The sequence below is a fragment of the Typopeltis vanoorti genome, chromosome 5, assembly GCF_054136105.1.
Source record: "Typopeltis vanoorti isolate ZY-2024b chromosome 5, IOZ_Tvanoo_1.0, whole genome shotgun sequence".
Taxonomy (NCBI): domain Eukaryota; kingdom Metazoa; phylum Arthropoda; class Arachnida; order Uropygi; family Thelyphonidae; genus Typopeltis; species Typopeltis vanoorti.
Genome location: NC_143553.1, coordinates 138,964,843 through 138,978,109, shown reverse-complemented (window position 1 = coordinate 138,978,109; position 13,267 = coordinate 138,964,843). Strand labels below are relative to the sequence as shown.

Genomic DNA, 13,267 nt, shown 5'->3' with positions numbered 1-13,267 from the left:
TCTTTTATCTATCTCAACAACCTCCTGATATCCAGTCTGACATGTCCTTTGTTTCGCAATCAAGTCATTCGTCCCTATTATAGCTACCAACTCTTTACATATTCTACCACCAGTTAAACAAACTTTGTGCATCCTCTCATCCAGCACACCTTTAATAATTGAATCACATTGGGTACTTCTTATATCCAATGCATCAATCCCTCTACTCATTCTACCACCAGTTAAATAAACTTTGTGCATCCTTTCATGTCATTTGCAGGTCTTTTTTTACCTCTTTTATACCAATATTATTCACTTTCATCATTTTCACTCTTTCATACATATCTCAAATTCTCTTAACTTCATTCCACATCCATATCATCTCATGACTGATCTTAAACAACTCAACTTTCGAATCCTGCATCATATCTTCGCTCTCATTTAATCTCTCAATTTTGTTGCTAGCCATACATGCTCATTTGTAGTCAATGCGGCTCACCAGCTAATCTTTAACTGTGCTTTGTTTTTTAACTTCCACTATATTCGCCCTTCTTACCATCGATTGTTAAGTTTCTCAGATTGCCTGTTCTTTTTTTTAGAACTTCTTTACCATATTTTCGCTGCTCTTTTACACCGTCCTTTTCTATCAGACAAGCACTCCTCTTCTTCACAGCATTTTGCTACCAACACTTTCGGTTATCAACATTTTAGTATTCATCAAGTCCTCATTCAGCTCACACTTCGCACACCCTCCTTCCATCTGCTTTAAATATCTGCAATTTATCTATATAATCGAATGAAGCTTCCCTTCCATATTGATATGTGAAGTTAGAGAAAGAAAGACAGTTTAAATTAAGCAATTAAATTAAGAGCATATTATATTTAGAGAGCTATATACAGTCAAAAATAAATTTAAAAAAAGTAGTTGCACCACAAAAATGTTTCAATGGCATATGTAACCAAAAGATCAAAAAGTTAATAATGATATAGCCTCTTATCAAAATTTAACTACCTCTGTAGTATGAAGAGAAGAAAAGGCTGGAACTTTTCAACATCTTACACATAACTGAAATTTACTAATTCAGATACTATGAACACAGAAAATCAGCTGTTTTAGAATATGTAGGAATTTTAAAATAATTTTACCTAAGAGGACGAGAAACTATAAGCTCTACTTGTGGTTCTTGTTTTGATTCAGCTATGATATCATGTACCTCTTCAAATGTTTTACTCTGAAGTGAGCGCCCATTCCATTCCATCACCTCATCACCTGAGAAAAAAGAAAGAGAAATGTTTCAGTATCAAAGGGAGCTAAAATAAAAAAGTTTTAATGTTCTAAACAGCTTCAAAATAAAGAAAATACCATATATCATAAAAAAATTCCAATTATGTGAAGACAAAATCAAAACACAAATATGAATGCCCTACTATAGATACTAGTATACACTGTTTTTCTTACATATTTATTACTCAAAAAACATATCATACAAAGTATTATTCAGAGTTTTACAGAATTATCAATAAATAAATGAAAAAAGTGAATTTTACAGAAATATCAATAAATAAATAAATGAAAAAAAAAAGTGAATTTAACTGAAATTTGTTTCCTTTATATCTTTCTGAAATGGGTATATGTACAATCTCAGAAAGCAAAGACAAACCCTTCTTGTATTTTTGAATCCATAAAGATTTGGCTTTACTTTCTTATCAATACTTGATGGAGAAGCTTATTTTGATTTATCAAGATTGATTTTGGAAATATAACTATATACATATAAAACAAATGCCTGCCATATTACATTATGAATGTCTGATAGTACAATATATTCTATCAAAAAAAGAATATGATGCATTGTACATTCCAATATGCTCATTTGCTGACTAACATTGTACTGCACTACCATTTGACCATCTGTGACCTGTTTCATGCAACTGCATGATTCATGTAACCACCTTTGTTCAACAATAAGCTGTTTCTGGCCACAGGGCTATCACTGGCTGAATTTTTGCTGCTTTTATATTATTCTGGTTCACTATTATTATTATATACTCACTATATTATATGTTCACTATATTATATGAATATAATATAGTGAATATATAATATATTCACTATTATTATTATATATTATTATATACTATTATATACTCAAGACCCCATGGAGTCAAAGACTCATCTGGGAGGTCCTTTTATCATACACACAGCTCATCATACTGTGCTTTAAACACACTCAAATTCTCTGCAGACACCATACTTTCAGGCAAGGTATTCCAATCATTCACAACTCTGCATGAAAAAAAACCTGCTTCTCACTCCCCTATTCACACCCACTTTATAGTTTCCAGGGATGATCTCAGGTTCTTCCCTGATCTCCAACTATTTTCGGTAGAACCTCTCCAGCATTGATCCTATAACAACCATTCTAACTTGTAGGTCTCTATCATATCTCCCCTCTTCCTCCTGTCCACCAGACTCTGCAAGTTGCATCTTCTCAGTCTTTCCTCATACTCGACATCCCAGAGGTTAGAAACTACCTTAGTCAGTCGCTTCTCGACCCTTTCCAACATCTCTTCGTCCTTCTGAAAACCAGGTGACCAAATCTGGGCATAACAGTCCATGTGTGGCATAATCAAAGCCTTATACAATGGAACAAGAATCTCCCTACTTCTACACGCCAGTGTCCTCCGCATCATTCCCAAAAGCTTTTGTATTGTCTTCACAATTTTGGCTTTGTCCCCAAAATTTCAGATCCTTATTCACTATCACCTGCAGATGTCTTATTTCCTCCACCTCTGACAATATATCCTAACAAAGCATAAATTCTTCATCCCATCTTTGTTTTCCAAATTTTAACACCTTACATTTTGCAACATTGAACTCACATTCCCATTCCTGTGCCCAATCACTCAATTTATTCAAGTCTTCTTGTAAGGCCACAACATCTTCTCTACTCTTCATGGTTCGTCCCAACTTTGTATCATCTGCAAACAACTGAATATCTCCATCCAAATCTTCATCAATATCATTAATATACAAGTTAAACAGTAATGGCCCTAAAACAGATTCCTGAGGCATACCACTAGTGACTTTCCTTTTCCTGAATATTGCTCCCCAATACACAACTTGTTGACACCTATCAGATAGCCAGTCTCCAATCCAATCCACCAATCTAATATCAAACCACATCCACTCCAGTTTGACTAACAACTTATCATGTGGTAATCTATCAAAAGCCTTTGCAAAATCTAAGTATATTACTGTGTATCCTTCTCCTCTGTCCAGGGAAGCAGTCACTTTATTGTAATAAGTAAGTAGATTACTAAAAGATGACCTCCCTTTAGCAAATCCATGCTGTCCATCAAAGATAATACCATTGTTGTCAGCTCAATTCTGAATCCTCGTTCTCACAAGCTTCTCTAACAACTTAACTACAACACCTGATACACAGATAGGCTTATTGTTGAATCTTGAGTTCTAACACCTCCTATATGAAGTGGCACAATCTTGCCTGCCTTCCACTGCTTGGGAACTTGACCAAGTGCAAGACTAGTATTATCAAAATATGTCAAGGCAGGTGTCAACTCCCTGGTACATTCCTTCAGAATACGTGGTGATATATTATCAATTCCCACAACCTTATTTACATCTAGTTTGCCCAACTCCCCATACACCTCATGCTCACTTACAGTCAATCTCCTTTCCCCATCATCAACTGCTCTCAATCTCTCCATGAAGTCACATTCACAAGATTAAAAGACCTTTATGAACTGCTCATTAAGTATCTCCACCACACATTCAGCATCGGCTGTCTTTATACCATTTTCTCCAATCAATGTCATCCTTCCATAATCATTCTTTCTTTTGCTGGCTACATATTGAAAGAACTCCTTAGGATTCTTTTTGCCTTCATTAGCTAACTGCTGTTCATACCTCTCTTTAGCTACCCTCACCATCCAAGTCACCAGCCTTGCCTGTTCTTTGTAGTCCTCATGGAATTGGTTATTTCCCCTTCTCTTATGCTGCCTCCATAATGTTCTTCTTCTGTGTAAGCCAAAGTGCATGACATTGCACTTGACAATATTGATATGACTTCCCCATTAAAGGGCAAATCTCTACAACTTCTCTTGTAGAAAAAGCAAGTTAAGAGTTTCCCCTCTATTATTCTCTCAATGTTACACAAACAAATGAAAATCTCCTTTTGTGCTTTGAACTATATCATCAGTACACAAATTATACAGTAGCAGCTCCAGAACAAAATCTTGTAGTATGACATTTATTACCTTTTTTTTTTTTTTTTGAGATACAAATTGACTATCCATCCCATTCCCCCCCCTCACTGCAACAACACTTTGCTTTACAATATACTACTGAATGATTGCAACATCTCGGAACAGTCATTGTATAATTGCTAACAGTGTGAGAGGAAAGGTAGTCAGTGCCCAGGTATGGCAGTGATAAGCTGAGGCACAGAATAAGGATCATGAATAGCATGTTAGCAGAAATGTGTGAAGAGAAAGGAGTGAATGTGTGGGATGAGTTTGAGGGATGAATGGAACTATATAAGAGTGACAGACAAAATTTGAATGGTTTTGGTGTGAGTCATCTGGAGAGGTGCTGCTAGAAAATAGAGTTATGACTGCAGAGCAAGTAAGAAGCAATGTGGAAGAGCAGAATGGTAAGGAAGGAGAAATTTAAGGAATACTTATGAATGGAGAATTGAGCAGCATGAGCAATAAGAATGAGAGAAGAAGTGTGCAAAAAAGATGGGAAAATGGATCTAGAAAGGATTCTGAGATGAACAATAACAGAGAGGAATGGCTGGGGAAGGCATGAAGGAGTCACAGCTAAGAAGTGGTATCAGTGGAACTTGCTATAGACACAAGGGGAACAAAACTGTTGTTTATTCTGCCAAAAATTGTTGGGATAAGTGAGATGTGGTTGGATGAGGACAACTTCTTGAAAGAAACAGAGATGGAAGGTGTGATATTTTTCGCAAAAATGGTAAAGGCAAAAAGGGATGTGGAGCGCTGTTGATGATAGAAAAGGAGTTGTACCCATGAAAGGTGGAGATGGCAGTGGTTTTGAAGTAGTGTGGTGTGAGGTATAGGTGAATAGAATGAACACTACTTGGTTGGCTATTGCTATTGACCTGGTGATGTGAATGGCATTGACAATAAAATGTATAAGCAAATTATCCATGCAAATAGGAATAATCATGGTCATGATGGGTGATTTCAATTATAGTAATACAAACTGAGATTACAAGATAGATCTGGAAGTAAAGAAAATGAATTTCTTGAGTAGTTTTTGAAGGATAACTACCTTAGGCAGCTTGTAACAGAGGGCATGAAAGGATCAAGAGTATTGGATTTGATTATCTCATCAAGAGGATGTCATTATAAATGAAATGTCAAATTTCCCTCTAGTTAGTGAGAGTGACCATTAAGTGATTACCTGAGTCACTGCCAGCAGTGTGAGGACTTCTGTAAGGATAGGTTATGGAACTACAAGGCTGGTGATTATGAGAAGCTAAGGAGACAATTTGCAGGTGAGCATGGAATGAGCATTTGGGTGGAAAGGAGATAAATGCTGGTTGGGTGAGATGCAATTTCTAAATGTACTATCTAGTAGAAGAAATGTCTAAATGTATTCCAAGGAATAGAATGTTATATGAGTTAAGTGTGAAACAGATGAATGATGAAAGTAAGCATGCAATCTGAAGGAAGAAAACATTATGGAAGCATCGTAATATGAGTGGTAATAATCAGCTGTATGAGGAGTGCAAAGAACAGGCAAGGAAGGTGAGTTGGTTGGTTAGGATAGCAAAAGAGAAGTATGCAGTAGTCAGTTAACGAGTGTTACATTGAGGTAAGTTCCAAATGAGGGAAGAAAGGCAAGATAAGGAAGGTAACAAGACACGATCTATAAATTACAGACCAATCTGAGTGTTGTGCTTGTGATTAAAGTCTACTTACTTATTACAATAAGGAAAACAGGTGCACTGGGCAAGGAGATGCATATACATTGGTATACTTAGATTTTGCAAAGGCCTTTAATAGATTGTCACATGATAAATTTATTGCAACCAATGAGATTGGATAATGGGTTAGCGCATTGGAATAGAAGCTGGCTATATATGTTTCGGCAAATTATTAGTGGAGGAGCAATATCCAGGAGGAGGAAGGTCACTAGTGGTGTGCCTCAGGGGTCTATTTCAGGGTCATTGCAATTTAATTTGTATGTTGATGATATTGGAGAACATTTCAATAGTGATATTCAGTTGTTTTCAGATGTTATCGCTTTAGAAGAAGACTTGAGTTGAGTGAGTCAATAAGCATGGAAGTGGGAATAGCTGCCAGTTCAATGTTGCAAAGTCTAACATTAAAATCAGAAAACAAAGATGAGATATAAAGTAGAGAATTGAAGGTATATATTGGTGGAAATAAGAAATAAGAGATCTGAAGGTGATGAGGGATAGGGACCTAAAATTTAAAGGGCATGCACTAAAATTGTGAGGACAGCACAACGAATTCTGGCAATGATTGGAGGACACTCAGTTGTAGAAGAAAGGAGATTACGGGTCAATTGTATAAGGCACGGATTAGGTTCATATGGACTACTGTGCACAGATTTGGTCATCTGGCTTTCAAAAAGATGAAGAAATATCAGAATGGGTGCAGTGATGACTGACTAAGGTGGTCTCAGTCTCTGGAATGTTGAGCATGATTATAGACAATGTGAATATATTCAAGGCACTGTATGAAGGTGGTCTGAAAAGTTCTCAGCCTAACAATGAAAAAACGAATTTATAATTTCAAAATTATTTCTATTTTTCAACATAACCTCCCTTAAGACTAATACGTTGATTCCAGTGATGCTCCAGCATTATTATCCCATCCCTGTAGTGGTTCTCAGTAATATCTGTAAAATACCCCTCTACAGCTGATTCGAAGAAAAATGCTGAACAATGAGGAAGAGTTTTAGTTTTGGAAAAGATAGAAGTCAGACGAAGCCAAATCTGGGGAATAGGGTGGATGTTCCAACAATTCATAGTGCAGATCCCTTAATTTTCCCATTGCTAAAACACCTTTGTGGACAAGTGCATTGCAGCCGTCCTGATGAAAGATGATTTTTTTCTTCTGCAAACCTGGTCTTTTCTCACAAATTTTTTCATCTAGGTTAAAATCAATGGTTAAAAGATTGGAATAATATTCCCTGGTTACTATTTTACCCTTTTCAAGATAATTAATAAAGAAAATGCCTTTAGCATCCCAAAACACCGATGCCATGACCTTTCCGGCTGATGGAACTGACTTTGTCTTCTTTGGCACTGAACAACAAGCTTCTGTTCCTGTTTTGACTGCTGTTTGATTCTGGTGTGTAATGGTGATTCCAAGTCTCATCCATAGTAATAAATCGATGCACAAAGTCAGTTTTATTCTTGTTGAAACACTCCAAGCACTGTTCAGAGATTTTCATGCGAGTGCATTTTTGATCTGCTGTGAGCAAGTGCAGTACCCATTTTGCGCAAAGCTTTTTCATTTGCAATTCTTCATGCAAAATATATCCTACACGTTCTTTTGAAATGCCTATAGTCTCAGTAATTTCACGCACTTTGACTCACCGGGCATCCAATACCATATCATGCACCTGATCAATGATTTCTGGTATTGTTACACTTTTTGGATGTTCTTCAAGTGGATCATCTTCAAGGCTGGTACGGCCATGTTTAAACTTGGCTGCACATTTCTTAATTGTCTAAAATGAAGGAGAAGTGTGCCCATAAACTTTTATGAACTTCGAATGAATTTCTTTTGGTGTTAAACATTCTTTTACAAAGAATTTTATAACTGCACAATACTCAATTTTATCCATTTCAAGGGATACAGACAACACTTTTGCTTCAGACAGCTGTATAAAACAAAGTACTTGATAGAACGACTTGCAATTTCACATTGATACTTATGAGAGACATACCAACTTAGAAAAAAAAATCTTGCCGATAGTGTTGCCATCTATGGTCGAGGCCGAGAACTTTTCAGACCGCCTCGTATGATGAGCAATGTAAGTGAGAGAGGAGACTTCCCATGCTGAGTCTTTAACCACATGGAAGTCTGGAATTAATAATAATAAGCATCTTCCCTGTCCCATACAGTTGGTACCAAATTATAAATGCTTCTCATCGATCCAAGTTTATATTCTATCTCATGTTAAAAAGTGTTGAGAAAGCTAACGTGATGAAAGGAATTAGAAGTGTATTTGAAATGCACTAATGAAATTTTTTTTTTTTTTAATTATATTGCATAACGTTTTGGTAATAGTGCTTTCTGTAAGCACTATTACCAAAAAGGTATTACTTACGTACGCAGAGTGGATATAGACATTGTTCTGTGACACTATAATTTTAATTTTGTTATTTTTTGTCACTGCTGTTTGGTTTCTTATGTTAGTTGACATTTTAAAAAAGGTGGCCATAAGGAAATGCATATCAGCAATGCATGGAATTTGAATGAAGTCAATGAGAGAACAACCCCAAGAAATTATATAAGAGTATGGTTAGCAGGGGGTGTTAGGATTATATTTTTTGTTTGAAGCACTTGAACTCTTTCACCAATGAAGCAATCACAACCACCTATGAATCGCAAGGGGTGACTGTGAAGGCTTCAATGCTGAATGAGTTCAACAAGAAGAGATATGTTATGTACTGGCTCCGTAATAATAATAATAATTATCATAATGAAATAATAATAATAATAATAATAATAATAATAATAATCATTATTATTATTATTATATTTTTTTTATAATTATAAATTATAATTTATAATTATACCCCTCCCTTTAAATACTACTTTCCTAGACTCTAAACTTTATTATTATTATTATTATTATTCCTGATACCTCCAAGGAGTCCGAAGACTCATCGTGGGAGGACACCTACAACTGTCTCAACCACTACACCGAACCTCTACTACGAATCATCTCCATCTACTGCACACCTCCACCACCACAACAACTAGTATTTTTTGTCTGTAAATTGCGCGTGTTCTGAAGAGCCGATTTGTCTGTATGCGGAATGAAAAACCTGAGTTTCCGGGAGAAAAAACCCTGCTACCTCCATATGAGATCGGCTAACTCACCTTCGATTGAAATCGTCCAGATAAAGATTCCTCCCGTCACGACGAGAATCGAACTTAGGCCTATTCCAATCGAATGGCGCAATATACCGTCATTCTTCCAATTGCACTACGGAGGCACTTTAGAAATCACTCTCTTTCTTTTGACCTCTAACTCTATTCTGATGCAAACCATCAGCCTTATATAAGACATTTCATTGATCTAAGTAATGCCATATATATCCACAAACTGCACACCATTCCTGCTACACAGCCTCTGTATTGACTAATTTGTGATCACAGCCTTTCATCTCAACTCATCTCTTTTATACCTTGGCAGAACTCACAACCTACCTTTACTTTTTCACTCTTCTCATGCACTTGTCCCAGCACCTCTAATATCTTCTTGCACACTCATATTGTCACCAGCCTGATCATTCATGCCAAAATAATTCTCTCTTTCACTTTCCTCCCTTTTTATCTTAACACTAACTTCTTTAATATTTCTTCCTGGGGAAACTTGATTTTTGTACAGATACTCCCTGTTTTAATTCATCTTCATTTGCTCTTTTGTACTCTGCTTTCTCTACTCTCACACCACTCCCTATTTTTTTTCTCTGTGCCATACTACTCCCCAAGTGTTTCTCCAACCATTCTATCACATATAACTTCGCTAATTCATATAACTTCAGCCAAATAACTTTCAGTTATTTGCTGTTAATGCTACATTAGGGTAAGTGATAAGGAACGTAGCTGAGAAGTATGTCTGCAAGTTTATTTGAGGACAGCTTGGTTATATAGCAAAATGACAAAGACATCAGTTCAGTTCTGCCATGTGTATAGTTATGCATTTGGGATGGAGAATGCAGGCAGACTATTCTTATTTGTATTAATTGGAATTTCATGTGGAATTTGACACAATGGTTGGTCCAGTGGTTAGTGTATTCATTCTGTGACAAGTTGCACGTTCAAAATCCCACTGTAGGTACAGATATTTATGAATAACTTCATCACTCGATAAGACCACTGCTATGCTTATTGGAAGCCTGAAGGGGCTTGAAAAAAATTCCATGTTTGGTCTCTAGAACAGGGTTTTTGATTATGAAAAAAAAATAAATTTAAAATACCTAACAAAAATAATATCTTAAAAAAAATAAAGAAAAAAACCTCAGTCCACCAACAGTATTTTATAGGTTGACAAACTTTTGTAGATGGCAGGCACATAAAAAGCAGTTGAAGCTAGAGACTTGGAGAGTTATTTGTAAATAGTGAGTTAAAGTTTAATAATAATATCATTATTTAAAAACATTTAAATTCAATTATTTAAATAAAATAAATTATTATTTCTGGAATGGTTCCATGGAGCTAAAGACTCATCACAGGAGACCAACCTTAACCATTATTAAACAATATGTATCATACCTCTCTTTGGATTCATTCACCAACATAGCACTCACAACCACCTATGGCAACCCTTTCTGCCCATTTAACCCCTCAAAGCTAAAAATCTGTTAACCTCACTCTGATACAATTTTCAGGGGTGTTTGTTCTTTCCCCTCCCACTATGCACTGAAAAAAAGTCTTCAGTGTCAATCCTACAAAAATTGATTTAATAACGTATGTTTTTATCATGTCCTCTCTTTTTTGCCAATCAGCTAGTTTTTGAAGCCCAGACAGATTCAATATATTCTCATTGGGAGTATTTCAGACACTTGCCACAATGTTGGTCACTTGTCTCTAAACCTTCTCCACCACTTCTTGATCCCCCATGGAATCCTAGCAACCAGACATACATGCATTATCCAGATGTGGCAGTATTAAAGTCTTATGAAGTGAATAATAACCTCCTTATCCATGATGGTGAGTGTGTTCTTCACCAATATAATTTGTTGTGCTGCTTCGCCCATTTTTGCAATATGCCTTCTAAAATTCAGCACCCTGTCCACAATAATCACCAAATCCATGGCCTCATCAACTTCTTACAGTTCCTTTTAATTAGCATAGTACACAACTATGATCTGTTCATGACCACATGACCTTACACTTGGCCATGTTAAACTGGCAGCCATTAAAATTTGCTCATACTCTCAATCTATTTAAGTCATCCTGCTGAATCTCTACATCATTTTCATTGAACATTGCTCTTCCTAGCTTTTCATCATTAACGAACAGCTGAACATTTCCTCTTAATCATTTCCTATATCACTGATGTACAAATTAAACTGCAGAGAACCAAGCACTGAGTCCTGCAGTGCATCGCTAGCTTCTCCCCCCCCCCCACAATACATCACTCCTTGATATCTGCCATCAGCCACCCTCTTATCCAAATCACCAGCTTCATATCCATTCCCACTTGCTCCCATTTTCCAACAAAGTTCCATGTGAAATCGTGTCAAATGCTTTTGTAAAGTCCAGCAGTATTACTGAGTGGCCATTTCCTTTATCTTATTAAACTGTCACTTTATTATATATATATATATATATATATATATATATATATATATATATATATATATATATATATAAAAAATCAGCTAACGCCTTTTTATTCCCGTTTATACGGGAATAGGCGAGGCCATTTAGCCCTATCTAACTTTTGGAGACTGAGTGGGCAGTTCAATCTCCACTGGTACCCAATCAGAGACAGATGGCCCAAATCTATCACTAATTAAGCGGTACGCAGTAAAGAGAGACGGCTCAAATGTGCTGCCATCTCGTGGTCCCTAACCCTAACACAATATATTTAATGTCTGAAATAATGTGGGTTCTGCGGTCGATTTTCTTGAGTTTACAGGACGAAAAACCAGTTTCCGGGAGGAAAAACCTGCTTGCCCGTGCCAGAGATCGACTAACTCGGGAACCGGTCGAAAAAAGGATTAGAAAAATTTCCTCTAGTCGCCGACTAGACTCGAAACGAAGTCTTCCTTCGTGCGGTCAAGTGCGGTGGTATGCAAACGCCACATCCACTGAGCTACAGAGGCTCCCTGACCTACCCTTCACAAAACAATGCTGCCCCCTTTATAGTGTTATATTCTTTTTGAGACAATTCTGAATTCTGTCTTTTATAAACTTTTTCAATACCTTAACTATCATTCCAGAGATACCAATTGGTCTACAATTTACTTGGAGTCATGCAGTGGAATATTTTGTCTTCTTTCAACTCCCTTTAAAAAAAAAAAAAACACCAAAGTATAGGAATAAAGAAGTTTTTTTTCCCACTTTACATGGTTTCAATAACACCACACATGGACTATTGTGAGCACTTTAGTTCCAAAGAGATAGAGAGACAGCTTTTCAGCTGTCTCTCCATCTCTAACCAGAATGGGATAGTTATAAAGTGGATGGGCCTAAGGGGCTTTTGCACTCTCCACCTGGCAACGAGTAACCAAGAACTGGAATATAGAATAGCATGTGAGGACATATAAGGATGAGTGAAAGAAAAATCAAGGAGTAAGTGTTGTGCAGCAATTCACTCATAAAAGATACGATCAATGAGAGTTTGACAAAATTGTGCTTTCCTGGTGTGAAAATTAATGATGTTAGTGAGGCTACTAGAACACAAATGGTAGGGTGATAGAAATGATTGTAGTGGCTGGAACAAATGATTTAAAAGAAGAAAAGTATGGCATGAGAGAGGACATGAAAGAATTACTGGAAGTAGCAAAAGAAAAAAGTGAGAGAGTTAAGATAGTGAGTCTGTTGCTGCAGTATGACAGAATAGAGCTGTGAAGGAGGGCTAAAATAGCAAATGACCCAATGCATTATGAAGGAGTGGTGCAGAGAGTTTGATGGGCGAAAGGACTTATACAAGAAGGATGGTTTGCATCTGAATGGATTTGGTGTTTGGAGACTGGAAAATGTGTTGTTGAAGAAAGTGAAAGTGGATGTGCAGAATCAGGGAAACTAATTTTTTTTTGGGGGGGGGGGGGGGTCTGGTAACAAACCAGAATGGGATAGTTAGTATAAGGGGCTTTTACACTTTATGTACACTAATGCCAGGAGCATATGGAGCAAGCAGGAAGAATTTTTGGCATTGGTTGGCTCATCCTGGACAAAGGTTATTGGCATTAGTAAGACATGGCTAACAGTGGATGATATAGTTAGTGGGATAGAATGTTAAGAGTATAGTGTGTTCAGGGAGGATAGAAAGAAAAGAATGGGGGAGGAGTGT

The 13,267-nt window shown here is 36.7% G+C and overlaps 1 protein-coding gene across 1 annotated transcript in view; it reads right to left on the bottom strand.

Annotated features, from left to right (window-relative positions):
- The window catches only part of LOC150106868 (regulating synaptic membrane exocytosis protein 2-like), an 828,152-nt gene that overhangs the window by 593,697 nt on the left and 221,188 nt on the right, over window positions 1-13,267 (bottom strand). The window contains exon 6 of the mRNA XM_090393494.1: window positions 1,126-1,249. Coding sequence (XP_090249620.1) covers window positions 1,126-1,249 — 124 coding nt within the window. The remainder of the gene's footprint in view (window positions 1-1,125; window positions 1,250-13,267) is intronic.